Raw genomic sequence first — 24,556 nt, 5'->3', positions numbered from 1 at the left:
GGTTTGATGCTGCGTAAAAATGTTACACCTTCTCTGACTGCAGCATGGACATCCTAAAACAAGTCTGGAGGAGCAAGCTGCGGGTACCACCTTCATTGTGGTGAGAACTTTGCACTTTTGCAGGCCTGGAGACAAATATTCTCTGCTGCTGTTATTACTTCCTGCCCTCACTTGATGCTGCGGGGTGATGAGGGTGTAAGGTCGGCCTCTGTGGTGCAAGGGGTACCTACCCCTCCGTGCGCCTCAGCGCAGCAATCCTTACATGGCCTCCACCAAATTTTTCAGTGTCTACATCGTTATGCACTTCATCACTGACTTGGCACTTATGTTATCAAATTACCTTTTGTATGGACTACCTTGCACTTCCTTGGCTGCCAAAGGCCACATTGTGGCGAGGGGGAGGGCCAGAATTCCACAGCGTAAAGCCAATTCCAAATCGTACTTTAATTAATAAAAGACTTGTAAAGTGCAGCACTACCATTTATCACATGGAATGGATTCCGTGGTTTCATGCTTCCGTGGAAAAGACTTGTGACAGCAGCACTAAAATGCAGCACCCGGAAAATAGACCCAGGTGTTAATTAGAACATTGCTAAACACACACGGCTATTTTTACGCGTTCTAACTCACCGGAAGCGAGTGAACGCTTCATGATTCACCCAAAACCTTAGGCGCTCTAGATATGTGGTGTGCTGAACACTCTAAAAGAAAATCCGCTGAATGAATGGACCATTTTTGGGTGGGAATTGTCCAGCCATGATGGAGCTGTAAATGCTAGAGGCATGAATTACTGTGAGAACCACTGGTTCAAGTGGGATGATAGACTAGACTTGGAATTAACACTGAAGCAATTGAGAAATTATTGTTGAACATACTTTCCCCATATCTAAAATGAACATGAACATGTCTGCCCGGTGCATTCACCATCAGTTGTGCTTCTTTTTATAGTGTGGCCCTTAGAGGGTGCAGTCGCTTAAAGCAGTCACTATTAACCAATGGGATGAGACTGCGGCATGTGTGGTCCAGTTTCCACCACACATGCACTTTTCTGCATGGAAAGGTCCATGGATGGTGATGGCGAAGTCCTCAGTGGATACATTATGATTACTTTATACTACTGTACATTCAGGAAACATATAGTGGTGTTTATTGAACTGCCACAGGAAAGCAGAAGATATATGTGGCAATTATGGATTAAAAAAGATGTAGGGTTGATCAGGACAATACTTTTAAAACAATAGAAAACTCTCAGGAAAATACAGTCTGGGGAAATGGATGAGAAAATGGCAGCATCAGCACCCGTGGACGGAGGGACCAATCACGGCAGTGATACAAATCCTACTTTTGAGAAAACGTGGGTAAAATATTTGTAAATATAAATTAAACTTACTCGTCCTGTGGTGCTTTTTTCATCTATTGCTCATATAATTGCATCTCCATTTTACAGGATTTACGGTTTTAGTTAGTGAAGAGGGAATGTGTTGAAACTTGCGTGATGGGTTTGGTTTTGCTTTTACTTTAATGTATCAAAGAAACAAGCATAAGAAATAAGAATAAAGAAAGAAACAAAGGTGCATCAAATGAAAGATATTTCCTCTCAAATGTTTTATTTATCGGCTCAAATAAATAATTTAACGTGGACTGAAACTGCAAAAATGGGTTTAATTTTCCTGCAGCTCAGCTTCAGGCCCAGAGCATATGATGGCTCCAATATTTATTAGGAGGTTGATATAACTCCAGCGTGGCCTTTACTGCACTTTTTGTTGTGTGAGGGTGTTGAACACTTCAAGTCTGTGAACAGGTTGTTGCCGGTGCTTCTCAGTCTCACCAGTTGTACACTTTTTTCACTTATGATGTCATAGCTTAAAGAGAAGACCCGCCAGGTTTTATGCTAAGGTCTGGTACTTGTTTAAACTTCTCTGGCCTTTGTTAAAGAGTTGCAACCAAAGACTATTGGACTTACTTCTACATCCCACCATAGCGCTCCTTCCAGTGGGCTCGAGGGTTGTGCTTCCGCCATAGGAGGAAGACTAGAGACTTTATGCACAGCGCAAAGTCGAAATCAGTTTGGGAATCTCAACAGAATACTTTAGACAAGCGCTTCTTCTCTGGCTCTTCTTTGGATCATCAGATTGGACATCACTTGGCAGCAGGGCCGGCTCCTCCTGAAGAGCGGAGGAGCGTCGCCCCGCCAAATGCGAGTGCAGCAGGCACACACAAATAAATAAAATGGCATGGCAATGACATTTTATTGCCATGCTTTTTTTTAGTTGGCGCAGGCTCACACAAGTGACGGCACAGGCGGGGCAGAATCCTTTGATTGCAGTATTACAGCTGCCCCTTACTGCGCATGTCGGGTTGGGTGGCTGGCTTGCTACAGCCAGCCTGACATGCGCACTATCGACCCAACAATCCCATGGCTTTGAAACAGCCGGGGGATTGCTGGCACAGGCCCCCAGCCTCACAATGAGTGCTGGGTTAGCCTGCTCCCACCAATCCTGGAGCTGCGTTCATGCGGATTTAGGCCCAGATCTCTGTACTGGGGTGAATGTATGACATTGTTCTGCATTCTGTCCATCAACTGTTATTTTTGCATTTATGCTGATGAAAGCAGCTCCAGGATTGGTTGGATTGGTGTTCCACTGGGCAGGAAGGAAGTCCTTCCATTCCTGTACGTGGACTCCAGGGAAGAAGGGCCTCCCCAGGGGAGCCACATCGGGGGAGCAGCATGTATGGTGAGTTTGGCACCATCGCGCCCCACCATACGTTAATATTGCTAGACATCACTGCTTGCCAGAGCATATGGCCCCCTGATAGCACTCTTTTTGTGGTCTTACTGCAGACTGCTTTAGTTGTCTATTGCATACAACATTGTTATCAGTACTTCTTTACATTGTGGAGAAGGCATCATGTTTGCTCATTTTTGATGACTTCTTTGTCTATGTCGCTTTGCTGCTCCTGATTCAATAGTTTTTTACCCTATTCTTGTGTTTGTCTCGCCTCTGGAACATTTAGTTTTCACCCTTATTTTTGTTTGGTTGAGTGTATTCTTCCACTGCTGACATCAGAGAGCTAGATTTCTTTTCTCACCATCATTCGTAATTTAGTAGTCCATCTGAATTTGTCTTCTCCTTTCTCTTCCTCTCTCTCTCACTCTCTCTCTTCTTGAAGACCGCGTACTACAAGTTTCACCCTTGTCTGATTTGTAGCTGCTATACACATTCAGCCTAGGTACCTGACCGAAATCAAAGAGTTTGTTTAAACTTTTTTGGCTGCCTGGGGATTTCTATCCTCATATCTGCTCCGCAAGGACACACACGTTCGATAGAGCTGTATGCTGTCCTTCCTGAAGTTCGCTTCTCAGTATCCATTTGTGGGCTTCTTTTGTGAGGAAAAGGGAGAGATCTTGTTCAGGAAGCCTGAACCATCTCTTCTGCCTTACACACTGCATTGGCTATTTAGCGCCATCTATCCTGGAAAACCCACAAATATGTACCCTACACTGAGGGCCACTGGAATTATGCAATTGTGCGTCTGCAGCGTTTTTCACATAACTATGGATTTGCTGCATTTGCCCCACAATCCAGCATCTGCTGCATACTCTGCAAATGTTATCAAAAATAATATTTTGTTTCTAGTTAAAACAGTTCAAAAGTTACTAAAAATGCAGTGACGTGTGGAGATGCTCAGTGGAAGGCCCTTTGCGAACGTTGACTGGTCACCTTTCTGTTTCTTACTGTTGTATTTGGAAATTAAACTGGTAATAATGAGGTGAAACTAATGCCCAAACGGTGTTAATAAGTGTCAAAATGACAAAATAATAAAGTTATACTATTACAAAATGTGCCACGTTATGCTGCATAATTTGTTTTTTTCTTGCTGCATAATTTACTCCACACTGCCGCATAATTTCGCTCTCCCCTGCCGCATAATTCTAGTGGCTCTATCTATACTGTTCACTGGAATTATGATTTTTGAAGGTGGCATACCTTCTCAGTTGCCCTGGAGTCATCCAAAACCCACTCTATAAGAATTCCACCCCCACATCCTGTTCCCCAAGCCATCCCACTGGAATTGCTGTAGACACAATAGTAGCTCTGCAGCTCAGCTCAAATAAAGCATCTTGTCAGTGTAATCCATGTTGCTAATTACAACGAAGGCTACAAACGGGGTAGTAGTGGGAGAAGACATGTGCCCTGCTGAAACAACTGGATCTGGATTGCCCTAGCTAGGTCAGGAGCTAGGTCAGGAGCAGCCTGGTCCTGCAAACGCTAACGAGGTCCAGCCGAAGTGCCGGACCACTGAAGTGTAAGTATCTGCACTGGACTAGCAATGAGGTGCCAGAGCCCCGCTCATCTGATGAAAACTCTACAGGCATCTAAAAACATGAGTTTTACCGGTGTAAGCCCGTAAACATGCATATGTTAGTTTGTACAACCCTTAGTCCCATTCTTTTTGGTGGGACCCCACATCACTTTCCTATCTAGGCTCAACGCGATGCCAGGGTGTTCTTTTACCACACTAGGTCCTTTGGCTTGAGTCGCCTGGATAAGGCCTGGCTCCCTCATTCCAGAACCAATTGAACAGTCTTTCTACAGCATATGGTAAGCAAGCAAAGATGTGGAAGAATCCTAACCCTGAATACCAGTTTCACATCTTGCCAGTGAGGCCCAGTGGGTCTAGTGGGTGCCTTTTCAGGAGGCGTCCCTGGTCCAGTGGTTGCTCCTGCAATTGAATAAATACAGCTGAGACAACCTTTTGCAAGATACAAGCCAGTAAAATTTGGTACTTACTTTTAGTGCTAAGCTCATTCCCAGTACTAGTAGTGCACGCGTAGGGACATTGATATTGGAGGCCAGTCGTCTTTCCCTTAAAATGTGCTTGGTGCCTCCTGTCACCAACAATTGGCTCCCCAGTGGCCGCATCAATTGATCATTGAAGCATACTCTTTGAGGCCAGTTTCTTTTTGTGATCAAGTTTATGGGAATCAGCATTCACTTTAGGGTGGTAGATGTTTGGGCTCCTTAAGAAACTATTGGAAGTGCTATTCTACCTGTACTTTAGTAGAAACCTCTTCTTCGTACTATCTAGGATCCAGGGCCACGGTGAAGCTCAAACATAAGGCAGACATCTCATAGCACACAGGAAACTTTACATCATACTCTGTGGAACCTAGCATCATTGATAAACAGCTCAGAGCAAAAAGAATGAACTCCAAGGATTTCCTGAGTCTGTCAAAGACTTGCAGTTCTCTGTCCATTGACCTAAATTTCAGTGACATTTTAACAACTCATTTACGAGGGCCTATCGACAGTTTTGCACCACCCAAGGATCGCTTTTTTGGCACTCCGCTGGCGCAATGTGCCGTAGCATAATTACAAGGCCACACAAGACCACTTTGTGTGGCTTTTCATGGCCTTGTAAATATGTGCCCCATTCACGCAGAACACTGCGTGGAAGGGGCGTTCCATGGGTGTTGCAGTGGGTGTTTCCATGCAACACCCATGGAATCTGATGCATTCCCAGATTTACGAGGAATCGTAAACCTGGGAATGTGTCAGATTCTAACGCCATCCCAGGGGTGGCCTTAGGGAGGCGCAATGAGGAGAAATATCCTAATTTCTCCTCATTTTTCCTCTTTCTATGCATGCTGCATTCTGCCGCACGCATAGAAAGAGGAAAATGCCATTAATTAATGTGTGCCTTCCTGCACAAAAACAATCATCCCCGCAGCGCAGGCACCCTTGCAAAATGATGCAAGCGCTGGCACATGGCAGCCAATTATGCACCAGCGCAGGGAAAAGCGCAGAGATGCGTTGTATTGTTGTTAATACAACGCATCCCTGTCCTTTGAAAATGATGCAGCATGGCGCAGCTAAACGGCTTGCGGTGCTGCCCTTCGTCATTTTCTTGTAAATATGGCCTTCAATGTGTACGCTCAACTTATTAATTAACCGTCTGGATTTAGATTTTTAACCTAAGACCTAGGGCCTGATTCACAGTTTCGCCGACTGGGTTATCTATCACAAAATTAACAGATTATCCTGTCTTCCAAACTCTCAGTATGGCCGCCCTATTAATTAAGGCAGGCAGTCAGATTTCTGTCGGCAGTGCCCCAGTCGGCTCCCTCAATAGAAATCTTACTCTGACTGCCTGATGGAGTGCTGTCTGTCGGAGTAAAGGCATCACACCACACACCCTATATAGGAAAGACAGTCTAATGTCTTTTTTTTCTATTCGTAACCACCAGAGAAAAGCTGGCAGTGATTAATAGAAAAATTAAAATAATGACCCACAGACTCGGGGGGGGGGGGGGGGGACTCCCTTGGTGTGGGTGTCATGATCTATTTGTTTCTCAAGAACAAATTCCCAAGCTGGGAGTTTTTTTTTCTTTTTTAATTAAAGTTTGGTGGGTGGCTATTAAAACTAACAACCTTTTGGTACCTCCAGAGGAACGTCAGTGACAGCGATTCCAGTGCTATTACAAGTCACCGGGCCACATGTACGAATGCATTTTCCCATAGACACAGAATGGGTAAAACCATTTGATACGTCTGGCCCACCGTCTCTGAAGCAGCGAAGGAGACTTGGAACGGGCGCACTCTGAGAGGATCCTTCTGACTTAGGTCAGTTTTGTTCTGTCGAATCTGGAAGTCTTAATTTCTAATGACTCTATGAAATACAGTGAGGAAGCTACTTGGTGTGTGTTTTGGATCAATGGCGTCATGTTCTATAGAGTGGAGATGTCACATCGGTGTCTTCAAGTGAAAGGCAATGTCCTTGAGGTTGCAAGCACTTCTGTTAATGAGCAAAGAAAGGTTGTGGTCTGTACAGATAACAGCATTTTGATTCATTGTATCTAGGTGTCAACAAAGTTGCAATGGTTTTCCCTAAACCTAAATTATTTTTTAACACAGCAATATTTAAGAGCATTGTGAAGTTTATAAAGCTAAAAAAAGAAATAAATAGCATAAGAAAGCATCAGAGAAATGTAGTTTTGGAAAGGAAAAATCCTATAAAGAGAATATTTTTAAAGCGAAGTTAATCAAAGTTGGAAAACATCAAACTTTGCAAGCCAGGTGAAATCTAACGTTTGCTAATTTCACGCTACTTCGATAATGTAGCTTGAAAATCCACTGTGCCGTGTTACATCAATGAGCAGATTAAAACCTACTTCCATCAGCTTTGCATGTCATTGGTGGAGCTGTGGAAGATGAAACTGCAAGGAGAACTGTTTGCTAGCCACCTCCTTGGGGTTGTGCAGAACTCCATGCCCAAATTACCAACAAACTATCACGAGCCCAGCCCCTCCCCCCACTTCACTACTCTTATTTTTTTTAAACATTGTAGCCTCTTTAATTCATAGGACCCCTGGGGAAATGGTCTCTCAATAGTTTCTTTTGCCACTAGAGACAAGGCGAAATTATTATTTTTTTAGTATCCTGAGGGGGAAGAGAATACTTCCCTGTAAAATTATTTTAAGACGTTTTGGTGGGTTCATTCACTTTTGGCCGTCCTTCTGAGACCCCTATCATGTTTTGAGATTTAAGAGCTGTTATATTTCTGTGGGTTTGTAAACTTTGTATCCTCTCTTCCACCAATGCAATTAACTGGTGACACAGAAGCCTACATTTCCAATTCTTTGATTCCAGCCAGGAGGACACATGAGCTGCAATACCTCACCTTCAGTGAGTATGTGCAGTTACTCCTAAATTCGTCTCAAAACCTTTCTTTCTGTTTAGTTACCATCAGACTTTCACTAGAATTGATCAACTTTCTTTCCCATGTCCTTCCTGATTCCTGGTTGGGAATGTGCGAGGATTTTCCACATCTGGAATGTTAGGAAGATCTTTAGGTTCTATGTGGATCAAAAACAAGACTTTATCTGGGGAGACTCTGTCATGCTTGGTGGTTGTATCTCAAATGTAAAGGACGCTTGCATGCTGGAAGGATCCTATATTCTGGAGCACTTTGCTGTTAGTGTGGCCCCTCCTTGAGCAAGATCCATGGTCATTCAATAAACACCAACATAGCATTAGTGCGTCACAAAAGCAAGTTTCAATGGATGGTTTCTGCAAAGCAGCCATGTATCTAATACCACATGCCTTCTGCACCCACGACGGAGCAGACGCCGACTCTACAGCAGATACATTTTGGCCAAATTGTAATGAAGAACATTTGGATGGAGCCTGTGGTCTATCATAATTAGGTGCACCCCCCCCCCCCCCCCCAACTGGTTTAGGGTGCTGTCACTTCTCCTACAAGCTAGACAGGTATTTTTTACTCCAGTCCAAGAGGTCCCCTTCTGTCAGATGACCCACCCACCACCTCTACTTTCTTTATATCTACAATCCGGTAGAACACGCAGCACAAGGAATTGACCTAAGGGAAGGTAGCAGATGTGTGGCAAAGTGAGCTTGGTCAGTGGAAGTGCCCGAGACTCTGCCCAGGTTTCCAAACTGATTTCTCCTTTGTGCTATCCTAATGAGTGAGTGAGTTTTGAGCTGGGTGAGCTTCTTTTGGTGTTTTGAGCATTTCCAGTTGCAACATCAAACAACCACATATGCCTATAATTTGGCTGCAGAAAAGACAACCAGAGCCATTCCCCTTCTTGCAGCAACACTGTAGATTATATTTACTTTCCAACTACAGTGTCTGGCTCGAGTACCATTAACATGAATACTAGTAGCACCCAAAACTTACAGCTGTTCCTTCAGTATCCAGAGCTAGAAGTAAATGTAACCCATATTTTACATACAGAGCATATTATTTCACGGTTATGACATCCTACCAGTGACATATGGATTTCATCTAATGCGAGGGCTCATCTCAGCCTGTTTTCTTTCTGTCCAGTTAAATGGCCTCTACTCATGAATGTGCCAACCTTAATTTTGGTTTTTGGTGAATAACATTTTCTTCATAAATGGCAAAATAAACATCAACAATTGAGGCCCACTGTTAGCTGTGCCTAGCCTAGCGGAATGCAGCTTCCACAGGCAAAATGTGTTTTCACTTAAAACCGTAACTACTGAACTCTGCAATGCTGTGTATTTGTATTTATTTATTTGCATATGTTAATTCCAACAATCGCATTACAATAAAGCATTAAAAAAGGACATCGCAGTTCATAGAGGTTAATAGATCTGGTAAGGTGCAATAGTTAAGTGCCAGTGTTTCACTAGGGGCTTCTTATCGTGTTTGCAGTTGGCCGTTGCTGTTTGGCTGGTCCCATAGGAGAGTATTACCCCACTAGCTCCTTCAAATCACCAGGACTACTTTTGTTTCCATTCTTCTCACTGGTACTCTTTCTTTTGTAAAGTGCTTGTGCTTTGCGACTGTATAGGGGAGTGTTCTTTCGAGGTCCTGTGTTTAAAATAATCCAGTATCAGCGTTTGGACAGTACGAGGGCTAGATCGGGAGGCCGTGCCGGGGTACATAGTGCCACTGATAGATTATACATATCTGTCGCAGGCCAGGATATAACGTTATTTTTGCATGAAACATACTGCAGAGGCCTCTTGGCAGGTGGTTACTTTTTCTCTCAAGCATAGTTCTCTAAGAAGGATCCTCCTTTCATTTCAGTTGCTAAGGTCGGGCAACAGCACAGGAGGTGTAGCCATGATTCTCATTTGTATTCACACAGTCAACATGCTCCTCTTGTGCTTTGGTTTGCCCAAGCCCGACTGAAATCCGTAATTGGAAGTGCCAGCAATCGCATGTACATAATCTCTCTCCTGGTTTTAGGGTTAAGCGGGGCGGAAAGGTAGGGCTGATGTATGTTTCTCTTCTTTTTATCACAGACAACCATTTAATACAGTATATAATTTACTGTTTCAATAAGCATTTCTCAGTAAAAAAACATCACAATTAAGACATGTAAAATGGTCCTATAGTGTCATCCTGGTAAAATGGTCCTATAGTGTCATCCTGGGATTCAGGTAAAATTTACAAATGACTATGACTGCGTAGTCCTAGTTTACTGTACCTCCAGAAGCCCCTCATGGAATTATAGGGCCATGTTATATGATGGCCTATTATGTATTTAATATATTAATTGAATTGGAGTGTATCAAGTGCAATCTTTGATTCCTGCTCTGAACATTTAGTGGTTTCACCAAAGGAAGGACTTCACCTGGACATAAGGCCACCTGAGTATTATACAGAGGATTTAGGATTATATTATGGATGCACATAGAGCTATAAGTGGTCCTCTCAAAGACATAAAGAAAGACCTTCTTTGTGGGGGACGTATGCATCTCTGTGGTCATGGCATTTATAAAATAGTGTGGACTGTATGAAAATGTAAAATTCAATACATTGCAAAGATTTTTTTTAATGAAGACAAACAGTAAAAATAGATTTTAAGGGTAAAAATTCGCTTTTGACATTTTGAAGTTTATATTTCTTCAGCAAAATATTTGACTGAAAGCAGCACAATATTTTTCTCTAAAAACTTTCCAAATTATCAATTTTCGGTTTCTTTTCCTACAAAATTGGGAGAATTTTACTAGAGGTGTCATAAGAAAATTAGTGACATTTCAAAATTCCACCAACCTGATTACACTGGTTGAATGATAGTTTTGCACACTTCGTACCTAGGCACCTCTGCAGGTCCATCGGACTTATTAGAACATGGGAATGTGGAGAGCTCCATTGAATACAATGGAGTGCTCCATGCCTCTACGGGCTGGTAAAGGCCCGCAGAGCAACATTCCTATGTTGCTTTTGTTCGCAGCTGTTGCTGTGAACAAAGGCCTCTCGGAGCTCGAGGGAATTTAAACCCCCTCGGGCTCCGAGATGCCTTTGTTTTATTTGTTGGAACATTCTGCCCTCTAGTGGCAGAATGTTCTAATAGCCTTATAGCCCTTTGTAGCTGGGCTATACACACTATTAAAGGCCCGCTCCCTTGTTAAAGGCCCGAGCCGAAACGCTGGAGTGGGCCTTTAATAGCTGGTATAGCTCGCTACAGCGGGCTATAAGGCTATGGTAACAGTTGTGCTGGAGGTGCTTGACAGTGGAGCACTGATATGACCCTCTAATGAGAGCTGAAGTGATTTCTTTGGAGAACCATCCAAATCCAGCACTTTTATGTTTTAAGGATCAATGCGGCCAAGTGGAGAGTGAAGCATTTATAACACAGGCATCTCCAGGAAAAAATACACAATGGTAGATGAAGTATTAAAGTTCAATAGGCAAGTCTTATGAGGTCAGGTTTCAAAATTTAACATCTAAACACACTTAAGAAAGTTAGTGTTTTACGCACACAAATTATTGAAAGGAATCAACATACACATATTACATGAGAGATAATGATATCCTACCAGGGGACATTGGGTGGGGGTAAGAAAGGTTTTTGGAACAACATCTGAAAAATCTCTGCTTAGTAAAAACATAGAACAGTTGCCGGGAATAATAATGAAATGGACAGATCAATTGTCCCAGACAACCCTTATCTGGGTTTCTATGGTACTTACCGGACTACAATGCCTTACAATTAGTCAGACAACTTATTCAATGACAGGCATGGTGTAAGCAAAGAGGAAACCTTTGAGAACTGTAACAGCATCTAAAACTTGTGTTCTATCTCTTCTTGCAGGGCTTGAGTGCCAGAGGCCAACACGTCAGGCGTCCAGCGAGGACATCGAGGTTATCTCTGCAGGATCGCCGCCACAGCAAGAAAGTCCAGAGCTCTACCGTAAAGGGACCACCCCATCTGATGGCTCACCTGATGACAGCCCGCTGCAGAGCCTCCCAGGGAGCCCCACGTCTACTCCTCCTCCCACACAACCACCCCCTAAGGTCAGAAACAAGACTGCCCACTTTTCGCGACAGGTCTCAATAGATGAGGACAGGGGTGGGGACATCCAAATGCTTCTGGAAGGAAGAGGCGGGGACTACTTGAGACCCAGCAGCTGGAATGAGGAACGTATAGGTGTGATAGGAGGAAGCAGAGTCGGCATCCTACATAGCAGCATGTCCGGGTCTTGCTCCATGCCCGAGGAGATAAGGGTTCGGGGCTCCAGCCACAAGCATATGGCCTCCAACCACAAGCCCCGCGAGGGCTGGACAGACTCCCCCGTCACGGTCTCATGGACTACTCACAGGTCCCACAACCACAGCTCAGCCAGCACCAAACTCCTCGAGGTGGACGAGGAGAAGCTGAGCAACTATGAGATGGAGATGAAGCCGCTCAAGCGAATGGATTCTTATATGCAAGAGATTCACACCCAAAAAAGGCACTACAGCAAAGTGGGCCACCGGGCCACAGTTGAGGAGACGCACCAAGAGGAGCATGTCTACGGGGTGCACAGACTGAAGACTAAGCCCCCGGGTAAGGACAGCTTCCGGCCGGCACCTGCCTCGGAGCCCACCGTGCAAAAACTGGAGAACCTGAGGCTGGGGGACAAGGCTGAGCCTCGTCTGCTTAGGCGGGATTTAACGCTCTCGCCACCACAGAAGTCCTTACCTGTTGCACTAGAATCAGAGGAGGAAAACAAGGTGGAGAACAAATCTAATACAGTAAGTGAGATAGCAGATTGTTAATCTCTCCACATGGGCTAAACTTAAGTCACTTTCAGGTTACAATGCGCATGCCAACTCTAGCACAGCAGCCTTTACCACTGACCTTGTTCTCTATCATTCAATGGGAATTAACACATGTATATGGCCATCATTTGCATATGTTTACACGTGAACCATATTCTCTGTCTCTGTACCTCTGTTTGACACCCTTCTTCCTGCCTCTCAACCCTCTCCTGCTTTACCCCTTCACTCCTCACCAGACAGTCACAGGACTCTGCTCTCTAATTAACAATAGGTCACAGTTGTGGTTTGTTTTATCACCACTTGGACACTCAGCAGGTCTACCAATTGCATTGATACAAACTGTTGCCCTCCTTTCAATGGCCTACCCTGGTCGCTCCCTTTAGTGTGGCCTCCTTCATGCTTGAAGAGATAGTGGTGCAGCCCGTGACAGCAGCTCCTCTGACGGCACAGAGATCTCCACATGCAGGTCGAGAGCTCTAAATATGGCTGTAGCTCACCAGGGCATCAAAGTACGTGCCAGTACAGCCCACCAAAGCCTAAATGACCCCCTTTGTCTTTGGGCATTTAGACAAACATTTCACAACATATTAAGAAGAAGCACATGTTCTCTTACCATCATTTCTTTCCCTCCCTTATTTCTTATTGTCTGCCCTCACATAGTCAGTCATTTTACTGCTATCCACCCCATCACTCATATAGTAGCACTTTGCTGTTCTCTTATTCTGTCTTGCTCACTCTTTATTACTTTCTTCATTTAATTTCACTTTCTTTTTTGCTCTTTCTCCTTTTTTTACTACGCTGCCTATCTCTGTATCCATCTTTCTTCCATCTACCTTCCTTTCTTTCTTCTCTTTGGCCATCCTTTACATCTTACTTCATCCAGCCCTCCATTACTTTGTTCCTTACTTTCTTCCTTCCTCAATTTCCTTCTTTGTTTTTCTCTTCTCTTGTTTTTTCTTTCTCTCATTCTTCTTTCTTTTCCATTCTTGTTCTTGTGTGCTTTTTCTCTTTACCTTCCTTCTTTCCTTCTGTACACCTTACTCCTTTCTCTTTCCCCCCAAATCCCCCCCCCTCCTCGCCTGGCTGTTTTTGTCTATAATGCTTAAATTTGAATAGAATCCGAGTTTTATCCTAAATGTAGATCTTGGGTGCAAAGTTAGCTAACCATATTATGGTAACTGATAGGTCTTTTTATGTGCTGAGACTCCGCACTCGTAAAATTACTACTTGTAAGACCCTTTGTGAATAGCAAACAATTGTAAACTTACACAGAAGTGTAAGTTTACCTTTGTGAATCAGGCCCTGAGTTTTCTTCTCGAAGTAAGGTCTTATGTTTATAAACTCAGGTAGCATCTGACTGTAATAGGATATCCAATTTTCTGTTTACAGTGCAGTCTCTAAAAACAATGTAGTTTTCAGTGATAAAAAGCAACCTTGAGGTATTACTTTTACCTGATTTCTCTCAATTCTCTTCAAACTTCCTCCGTGCTATTCTAACAGGAGGAAGGAATTGTCCACAAAGTTTCTTAATCATTGACTTCCCACAATACAGCCCATCCTGCCCACTGGTACTTTTAATGTGAGTGAGGTATGCTGGCCTGTGCACCTGAGGAAACGGAAGGCTGTAATAGGACTTGATGGCAGTGGCCACTGCTGGATCATCGCCAACTTTCAGGGAAGAAGTCTCCTCCATCAGACATGTTTTCAAGATAGAAAAATATGCACTGAAACTACCCCTTTCACAGTCACTGACTCTGATTAACAAGTTGCACAGTTAATTCGTAATGCATGGCTCTGCAGGTAATGTTATAGTCTGCAGCCATTACCACCAGATTTAGACCGGCCCATGAAGGATCAGACACAACACTGTTTCCACTGATCACTACTTGCAAACAATTTTGTCAATAAAAGCTGCTGGAGACATCTCCAATATTACCTGTTGATGTGGGGATTTACCAGGTAATTTCCCAGCATTACCACAGCATCTCCTGGTAATTTTGGGGATGTTTGTAAGTGGTGCAGAGCGGAGAAAAAGGCAAGAACCCAATTACAGTACATTTCTACAGATCCTCTCCATTTCCTCCAAACTTGAACATTTCCACCACAGAGCACTAATCTTTCAGTAACCACTCTAGAGCACATGGTCCATATTCTAGTAAGCAGGATGCTTACTATGGTGCTGTGCTCAGTGGCAGATTGATGCATGCCAGAATACAATTCTTGTGAGATGTCAATTTTATAAGCTAATGAAATTGCTAAGAAAGGTTGATGTCTGATTTGACACTGGATGTTATGTTATTCGTTCTTTGTCAACAGTTATAGCTAAAGTGTGAAATTTGCTCCAAAGACCAATCTTGTGTTTATGGAACAGCTGCATCCCTAAAACAGTGATTCTACATGACTGAAAACGAGTTTTCTTTTTTCAATTTTTATACAGCACGAAATCGACCCTAAGGTATTGGAGCGCTTTAGATGAGCACCAGTTACATTACACAAGGACACATTCATTTTTTTTGGTAGGCACGGGGAGATTAAGAGATTTGCCCAGAATCACAGGATGCTGAGCTGATGCCGAGACTCAAACCTAGTTCCCCAGTTCCAAAGTCGGCAGCTCTGGTTGTTACACCTTTGTTTTAACAAATTGAAAAGAGATGCCTTTTCATTATTTGCCTGAAAGTCAAATAATATACTGTGAATCCTGTACCTAGAGCTGAGAGTCCCATAAGTCATCTGTCTAGATGGCGAAAACATGGTGTCATTCTAAATGTTCGAATTCTCGCGATCACTGACATCCTAATCTCCGATAAATTCAGTTGTCTAGCTTGTGTGTGTGCACAGCACAAATCTGTGCCAGATATGTGTGGCCTCGTTCATGAATAGCATTATGCACCATGTCTATCTATTGAAATTAAACTATTTGAGAAACCTTCAACCAGTGCAAAGTGTGATGAATGGTGTAATAGGATCATACCAATGTAGGTGTAGTGGAACCAGGATTGCTGCATTCTGTGGTTTTTCCAACTAAAAAACAAACTTACATGACGTGCAAAAACAGATGGTAAAATTAAGGGGGGGAAGATGCCTCAGTGTTGCAGTGAGCTGCGGCTGAGCTCTCACAAAGTTAAAACAGTGTAGCTCCTAGAGGCAATGGGTTTCTGTGAAAAATCCTGCACTTACCCTTAGTAGATTGAGAGAAGTGGCAAGGCCTTCCTCAGAGACAATTTGGTGTGATTCATAAACAGCAGCACCAAAATGACATTACATGCATAACATTAAAAAAAGAAACTTCCTAAACGAATTAGGTTAAATAAAATGTAATTATTACAATTAAAAAATAAAGCACATCTAATGTAGTGAATAGGGATCTATTGGAGCGCCTTTTTTAAATCAAAGTTGTACTTGAAACACAGCTGTGACCCTCAATTGGAAATGCAGACCTTTAAAAAGAAAAAAAACAGCTTCGGCAGCTGATGAAAGAAAGGGCCCTGAACTTCACGTTCTTTAGTGTTTTCTCTGGTGGCCTAAAAGATTCCTGGACTGTAGGCCACAGGGTCGAATAACGCCCCACTTTCCATACTGGACCACTTCTAAATATCCAGCCATCGATGGTCTTGCTGGTTTTCTTGCCTTGCAGGCAAATTCAGTTTTCTCTGCTCCTTGGATCTTCCAAACGGCTGTCCTGAAAACATAAACTCCACAGCAGGCGGCCTCCCCGAGTCTGGGTTCTGAACTCTTTAAAGCCTTGTAGGCCTGCGATGGGTCAGCTTCCTTGGTCCTAAGAAATGCCTGTCAGGTCCAGAGAAGCAGGATTCAGATAACCCCGTGCTTCATCATGCAGATGGGAATTCTTAAACATAGAGGGGCATATTTACTACGAAGAGGCGGAGCGCTGCGTTAGCCTCCTTGGCCACTTCAGAAACGCAGGGCTGCACCATATTTACAACAATATGAATCGGCTCTGCATTTCCCCCTGCGCTGGCACTAAACTTAGCAGCCTAGAACCAAAGCAGGCACCCTTGCACCATAGTGCAAGTGTGTCTGCGTTGAGGGGTAGATTGTTTATGTGCAGGAAGGTCTCCCTTCCTGCACATAAACAATCTTTAAATGGTGTTTTGTAACTTCTATGTGTGCTGCATTGAGCAGCACACCTAGAAGTTGCAAAACGTCATTTTTGTTATTGATTGTTTATATGCAGGAAGGGTCACCTTCCTGTACATAAACAATCAATGGCCTTTTGCCGTTTCTTTGTGTGCTGCACAAGGCAGCACACACAGAAACAGCAAAAACAAGGAGAAATGAAACATTTCTCCTCGTTGCTCCTGTTTAAGGCCAGGTTTTCTCTGTTGTTAATTTTGGCGCTGCTCCATATTTACGCTGCCCATATGGGGCAGTGTCCAAATCAATGGGTGTTGCAATGGAACGCCCAGTGGGTGTTGCAGTGGAACGCCCACTGCAACACCCACTGCCCACCACTTTCACACTAACAATAGCGTGAAAGGGGGCCTTATTTACAAGGCGACGTTAAGCCACATTAAGGATCCGATTCTGAGTCCGTCCAACATCGGTCAGAAGCTGCAACCGACCGACCTGCTGTCGTCGGTTACGGCCCTGGAAGTACGATACGACCGAACAGGGTTCGGTCGCACTTGTATACTTCACAATGGGAGCATGCATTCCGAGCGGAATGCATGCCTGCATTGTGACAAGCAGGGGTGCAGTTCATCCCTGCACCCTGTGGCCGGCACCCCAAGCTGCCTGCCACCGAGTGTAGGGTTCCGGCCTGGGGGCACCCCGCCGTTCAGCAGTCTCGCACCCATGGGGGCCCCCAAAGACAGTTACTGACTGCCTTTTCGTGCCGGAAAGACCGGCACGAAAAGGTAGTGAAAAACTGCCATCGTACTCCCTCAGTCGTAAAGAGGCGGCTGGGGGAGTACTGAGGGATTTCCGGACGGTGTACGGGCTCTCCGAGCCTGTTGTCAGCCATCCGGAAATCCGGGTTGGATTCCTTTCCGACCGAGCCTATCGGAATGGCTCGGTCGGAAAGGAATCCGGCTGACACGTTCCGATTCGGTCGGAAGGGCTCCAACCATCGTTCGGAGCCCTTCCGGCTGAAATCGGAATCGGCCACTAAGTGGCTTAACGCTGCCTTGTGAATAAGGCAAAACCCCTATCGCCACAGGAACGTCGATAAAAGTGACGTTGTGGTGGCAATAGGGGCTTGTAAATATGCTCCAAGATGTCTCTCTCCTTCTCAGTCCCAAGCAGCTGTCTTCCTTAAGAGTAATAGTAGGATTTTTTTAAATTAGGTTTATCTTACAGTGAAGGTGAATTTCTAAGCGAATCATGTCCGAAATCCCACACATTCACCTCCTTTCTTTTCCAGCATTGTGACTCAGTTGCTGCTTCCCAGAATTGACTTGTAGAAAAAACATAGGCGCACAATGCTTTGCTAACCAGGTTTTCAAAATGGTAAAACTGAGCACAGAAAGGGTTCCCATCTCTACCTCTCCTAACCCCTTTCAAAGTCAACTCACTCTAGCCTCTACGCAGCTAGCAGAAACCCACCTCTAGGCACTTATGCTTTCCGCACATGGGGAATCTTCCTCCTGAGTCAGGGGCGTCGGCTCACCAAAGGAGCAAAGTGTCAGGAACTTCGTCTGACTGTTAGATGTCCAAGCAGAAGGGGTGACAAGCAGGAAGGCCTTTGTGTAGGACAAGCTTTGATCAGTGTTAGAACATTTAGGTTGCTGTCAAACAGCAGAGGGCTGGAAAGCAGGAAGGCTTTATTTGAGAAAAGCTTTGATCAGTGGAGCACCTCTGCCGGGAAGTGAGTGGAAATCATTTAAGTGAACCACTGGGGCTTAGCTGCAGGATAGGGATTAAGGCCACCAGGAAAAAATGTCTTCTTAAAAGAGGAGAAAAGACAACCTAATAAAAGTCACCTTTGCTACACATAAATTCAAACAAGCATTGGCATAGCCAATAGGTCTCGCCTTTGGGACCTTATAAGTGTTTAGCCATGCAACAGTTGCATAACTAAATACTTATAAGGTCCCAAAAGCGAGACCTATTGGCAATGCCAAGCGGCCATGCGGCCGCGAAAGTGATCGCGATCAAACATCAAAGCGGCCGTGAAAGTGAAAGTAATCGCGGTCAAGCGCGGCGCACGCGCCCGCGCACATGCACTGTAGCTCTAGGCTGGCCTGGTAGCACTTTTTGGAGCCCTCTCAATAAGTCTCGCCAGACCAGCACAGGCGCTGGGTCAGGCGAGACCTAAAAATGTAATCCCATGTTGACTAATTGACTAGAGAATTGAATTAAAACTAGGTATGTTAAAAAGCATGCTGCCTCACTTGTTACCTCTCACTAAAGCTAATGGTAGAGTTCATACTTGTAATTGTGCACCTTTCTGGTTTACAGACAAGGCCGCAGTGCCTAACTTACAAGACACAGTGACAGCTCATTTACACTGTGTTAAATCTATCATCTTAATTGCAAATATGTTTTCAGCTTCACTTTGTATGGCTAGTCCACAGCTGGGTACATGTCGTTTCCACCGCTAATATCGCAGGGTTTGCACAATATGTGGAAGTTGGAAGCTTTAGACGCAGGGTCACATTTTGAGTCTCACTTTAAAGCAGGTTGTGCAGTTTGTGGACATTTTACTGCTCACTTATAAAAAAATATCAAACATGTGAATCATACGCCGAAACGTTTTTCGGAATGCATCTGTATTTACAGATGGTCCTCAAAGAGCGGCTCTTTTCTCTGCCGGAGGCCTAGAGATGTTCTTCTGTATGGTTCGCTGTCCTTAGCCAATAGACACCCATGTGTCTTTGCACTTTATACATCTCTGTTCTGTTCTAGTCTATGTTATACTATTCTGTTCAATTGCACGTGCAGTTAGAGCTTGTTAGGCAAACCCAAACTGCCCAGATATCCAAATCAGCAGCTATCTAGAGGCAAAATATCAAATTGTCCAGGGTGCACCTTGGCTCAAAGATGGATTTCTATGCACCCAAGTATGCCTGGAACCATCCTGGGTATCAGTGGATTCCTCCTGCATACAAGTATGGTTGAAATTCCCTCGATCTATGGGTTTAATATAGGTATCTGAGGATTATTTTGATGACTTTTACAAGGTATCAGCCACCAGTTACAACGCTACTCATCTCTTGGGACATTATAAAATGAGTTAAACATTATTCCTGCGTTTTTGTACGGGTTTGGAGGGGATACAAATGGGCACCAGAACTTAAAGTGTCTTACCCGAACAACGCTCAATTGAGTGTGGAACATAAGAATCTCAACTGTTGCTGCCAGATGTCCAGAAAAATAGTCCCAGATGTGGGAGCCTTTACAGGCATAGCAGACTCGAGAAGGCAGGGCACTTAGGATGGAATGGAGCGATAAACACATTTAGGCTGTAGGGTCACCCCTCCATTGAAACATGCGTCATAAGTTATCTCTTTTCTTCCCTTTTTGAATTCCCAATTCCTCCAACAATACCTTTTGGGGTGTCATGGGCAGACTTACATGGAACGGCTGCCCAAGCTGTTTGGAAGGTGAAGAGAGGTACAAAGGACCCACAAATAGATGAAGTTGGAAAAGAGAGGTAAGCAAGAAGAGGTTTAGAAGAGCAACACTCAAAAGCCACTTGAGTCCTGGGGCAAGACATGTTACTGCATCTGTATCTTTATGCTGAAGCAAGACAAAGAAGAAACATCTGTCAAACGAAACAACAATGTGGTCCACCATGTGGCTCAAGCCTCAGGCATTCATCATTCTGTGCACCGCAGAATATCCCTGAGGCAACAAGACGCTCACCAGTGGTAGTGCGGGGAAGATTTTGCAGTACCGTAAATCAATCTAATGAAGTACCTCCATTATTTTCTATGGAGGAGTTTTGTAGTACCAGTGTTTGGGCATATGTGGTGTTGGACTTACTCAGGTCTCAGCTGAAGTACATTTACTACTATTTTGATCTTTTTTGCCTCCAGTAGCTTTAAAAAGTTAAGCTCGTGAACAGGAATGTGCTTACTGTTTTGTTGATAGGTGCATGATCCTCCCTTACCCCTCCTCCACCTTCCCTTAACCCCCCCTTACTCCTCCCATATCCCCTCCCATTTTGTAGTAAGTATTCCTCCTTTTCCTGCCAGTCCACCCTTCCCACATTTACTATTAAAACGTAGAGATGCAAAGGCAGAGACCTCCGAAAGTACGTTAGTGAAGAGCATTTTGTAGTATATGAGTAGTCCTATTGTAGTACAACTTAACGCACTACAAAATGCAATTGGTGAATAGCCTCCCTGCCATACATTACCTTATTTCGCTAGGAACCTTTGCAGATAACTTCATTTAATCAGAGGCCACAGCCTAACATTCAGGCAATACTGACTCCATCTCATTCTTCTGATGAAAATGAGTACCACTGAGTTGGAAAATTAAAACAATTAGCACCTTGCATGGACCCTTAAAATTTCCTTAACCGATCAACACGGTTAAATTGCTGGCACTAACTACTTACATATGCCTACATTGTAAGCTCATTGACTGTGCAAAGCAAGGATACCAAGCTGAAGCACACAGCATGTATGTGTATTTGCCTGTGCTTGATGGGCGCGTGCTAGGGCACTTATTGTTGGCAAACTGCCTGGTGAAAACAGTGGTTAATGCCCATATGACTACTGAGAAGTTTTATTGACGTCATAAATCAGGAGACCAAAGGTTAAGTGGTTTATAAATGCCTTTAGACTTCCATGGTGATACTGTAAGTTTGCTGTTCCCAGACGCTGTTGGTTGCTATGACAATATTAACATACTGTAAATAACGTGGCTTTATTCAAATTAGTTCTCTGAATATATATATATATATATTAGATTTATTTGATTTGCCTTAAAAAGCTGTTTTAGTTTCCAGCGGGAAACTGCCATTGAAAGCAGTGAGTAGAATATTTTTGATGTACATTTGTTGTAGAAAAACAGAAAAACTATATGTTCAGGTTGTCTGTACGCTTCATGTGATGTATTATTATGTACCTTTCAACCCGCAGCCTCTAGCATGCTAAGTGTCAACTTTGCCTCCACTGGAGCTCGACACAGACTTAGTTCCTTTATGAATTTGGGACTTGTTGTTGCAGGCAACCCCTCAAAATTAAGTAACCCATCCTGAAATTCGATAACTATAGGGGGGGGGGTTCGTTTTAATTTCTATATTTAGCCCCTTAATTCTTTTTAAGATTTTGAATTCATTTTTACTGATTTCACCCAAGAGTGTTTGAATGACAGAAACTCTGTCACAGGCAATTGTCAAATGCTGGTTGTAAGCAATTTCAAATTTGAAACTGCCTTATTGCATAATGATTGATACTCGGAGTGTGTGACCTTTAAATATTTCTTCACTAGAACAGGGTTTCATGTGTTTGTACAAATAGTTACATAAAGCAACAAAGCAAATAATTGAAATAGAACTTACTGAGTTCTCAATACATTCCTAAAGGTGAGGATGTTTTAATTTTTTATTCTCACGAATTCATCTTATAGAAATAATACAAATTTTAAAATCACAAAAAGGCATACAAAGGGTTCGTACGTTACATTCTACATAAATTAGTCCCTACAAGAGCTACATTTGCATATCGTAACATTGAGCAATTAGTTGGATTACTACCAAAACTTCTTAACAGTTCCACTCATTAAAAAAGAAAAATGCTGTGCATCTGTACTGGGCTGAAAATCAACTTGTACAACTACTGAGTAATTCATAATTTCATATATAAACCTCATGTATAAAATTCAGTTTAAAATAGCTAGGTTGCCACACAAATTCTCTCTGCCTAACATCTACAAAATATTCCTAAGATTGCAATCAACGTGCGACTGTGTGACCTTAAGGTATTAGAGATCTAGATGCTTGATATCAATCTATACAAAGGATGATAATAAAAGCTTTAGACAGAAGGTTTCACAGTGTTTTGTTTTCCTTATAAAGCTGTGTTTTTTCTGAATGGCCTTAATAAACCTCACAACTGCAATCACAACGTCAAACATCTTCATTTCAAATAAAGTGTTTCTACCCTTGTGAGGGCTCCATTCCCTTTAGAAAATGGGTGAAGAATCAGTTTTCTTATCTCTTTAAAATATAGACAGTCAAGAATTAGATCAGGTATACTATGTTTCAAACCAAGAGGACATGGGCAGTAGCCTTGACTTCAGTGGATTCTCTTTTAATGGGAGGAGAATCTCCATATATGGTCTACACCAATACGGATCCGTAAAAGTTTACTTCCAATTCTCTTATTGGGAATTTTAGAAATAAATAAATACCCCTGGGTCTCCTAATTTTTTGATAGAATCGGTTATAGATTTTTTTGACAACTGGTAATTCCTATCTGCCAATGAGCTGTTTCTGCAAGTAGGATTTTTACCTTTTGTATTTTCATTCGGCTCACAAGATTGTAAGCATCAAATTTAAACTGAGAATATATAGCAAATGTGGTGATTTGGCATGACAGAGGATCAAAGCCGGACTGAGCACCCCTCATAATTTGAGCTGAATATTTGTGATTAGTCTAATTATTTTCAAGGGAAGATAAAAACCTCAGGTTATGAGATTTTGCTAATAAGTCCCAAGAGGTCAAGCCTAGATCAAAGCGTATAGCTTGAATCATTGCATTTTCAGGGACAAAGAATCATTCGTTCAATCACACCCTTTCCACAGGGGCCCAACTTACTATATTGTCAAGACACATCATCTCTACCCCATGGATGGCTTGAGGGACCAATTTGCCCTGTATCTCTTTTTTAATGGGTCTGCTGTTATCCCATCATATTGGACATTAAACTTTTTTAGTGCATTAGTAGTTGATCTTAAGTAAGTTTTTAACAAGCTAAAATGTTTGCCCCTTCAAAAATTGCCAGAAACATAAAGCCTCAGGCACTTGCATTCCCTGACCTGTTCTAAGGGAGCGCTGTTGAGAAACCATGCAAACTTCTGCAGTCTTTTTGAAAACCCTAGCAATTTTATTTGGTCTGTGTTTATTGTGAGCTTGTTTCTCTCACAATTTGTAAACAGAGAGTTGAGTTTACAGTGCAGGCCGATTGGAGTAGTCCATGAGGACAAGCTTGTCAGCGTACATAAGGCATGGGACGTGATTACCTCCAATCTTTGGGGAAATTCTTTTCATTGATGAGGGTTTACACAGGAAATTTGAAATACAAAGACTAAAGGGTGAGGAAATGTTTTCATGAAAAGCCAAAAGCAAGTACGCAGCACGTGAGCGACATGATAAAAACAGACATCCGCAATTAAAAGATACGCCATAGAGGATTTAGGGTATTATTTAGAGTTTGGCTGATGGGATACTCTGTGAAAACACAACAGATATTCTGTCTGCCATATTACAAGTGCCATAGGCTGTAAAGCGCTTATAATGCGGTGGACGGGACATCCACCACATGTATGATGGAATATCTCGCCTGCTAAACTCAAAATAAGGCCTTTGCTTGTACCCACCTGAACCGAACTCCTTTCCTTCTTTCAAATTTTTCAATGGCTTGGTCTTGACCAGAGACCAGAAATCTCCAGATAGAAAACAATTTTTGGTATTCCAGAAGATCAAAGTTAGCCTCTGACCCTTGGTCTCTGCACCGCTCCCCCTGCTGCCTCTGACCAGCTCCCTGTGACTGTGCCATGTTGCACAACCTACAAGGCCTCCGATTCAATCTCCAGCCCAGCTGACAGCCAGGGGTACTACTAATTTTACTGGTAATTCTGTTTGGCCCTTTTTGTGCTGGTTAATTTAATTTATTTCCACTGTAGACACCTAGTGCTTGTGTTTTCTTTAAGCCCCTTGCTCCTGGCCATTGCCGGCTCAAGCTGTTTTTTCCTGCCATTTTTTCCCAATTGCCACCCTCACACCTTCCAGGAATACTTATGGAGGCCGCTGCTTGGGCACCCCACCGGTGCATCAAAAGCACACCAAAGGCAAGCCCGTCTGCGCCTGGACCA

The 24,556-nt window shown here is 43.3% G+C and overlaps 1 protein-coding gene across 1 annotated transcript in view; it reads left to right on the top strand.

The window, feature by feature from the left end:
- The window catches only part of JPH3 (junctophilin 3), a 664,009-nt gene that overhangs the window by 580,419 nt on the left and 59,034 nt on the right, over positions 1-24,556 (top strand). Inside the window, exon 4 of the mRNA XM_085637819.1 lies at positions 11,597-12,519. Coding sequence (XP_085493945.1) covers positions 11,597-12,519 — 923 coding nt within the window. The remainder of the gene's footprint in view (positions 1-11,596; positions 12,520-24,556) is intronic.

Source organism: Triturus cristatus, chromosome 12 (genome assembly GCF_964204655.1).
Source record: "Triturus cristatus chromosome 12, aTriCri1.1, whole genome shotgun sequence".
NCBI classification, from domain to species: domain Eukaryota; kingdom Metazoa; phylum Chordata; class Amphibia; order Caudata; family Salamandridae; genus Triturus; species Triturus cristatus.
This window is presented reverse-complemented; position numbering and strand designations above follow the sequence as displayed.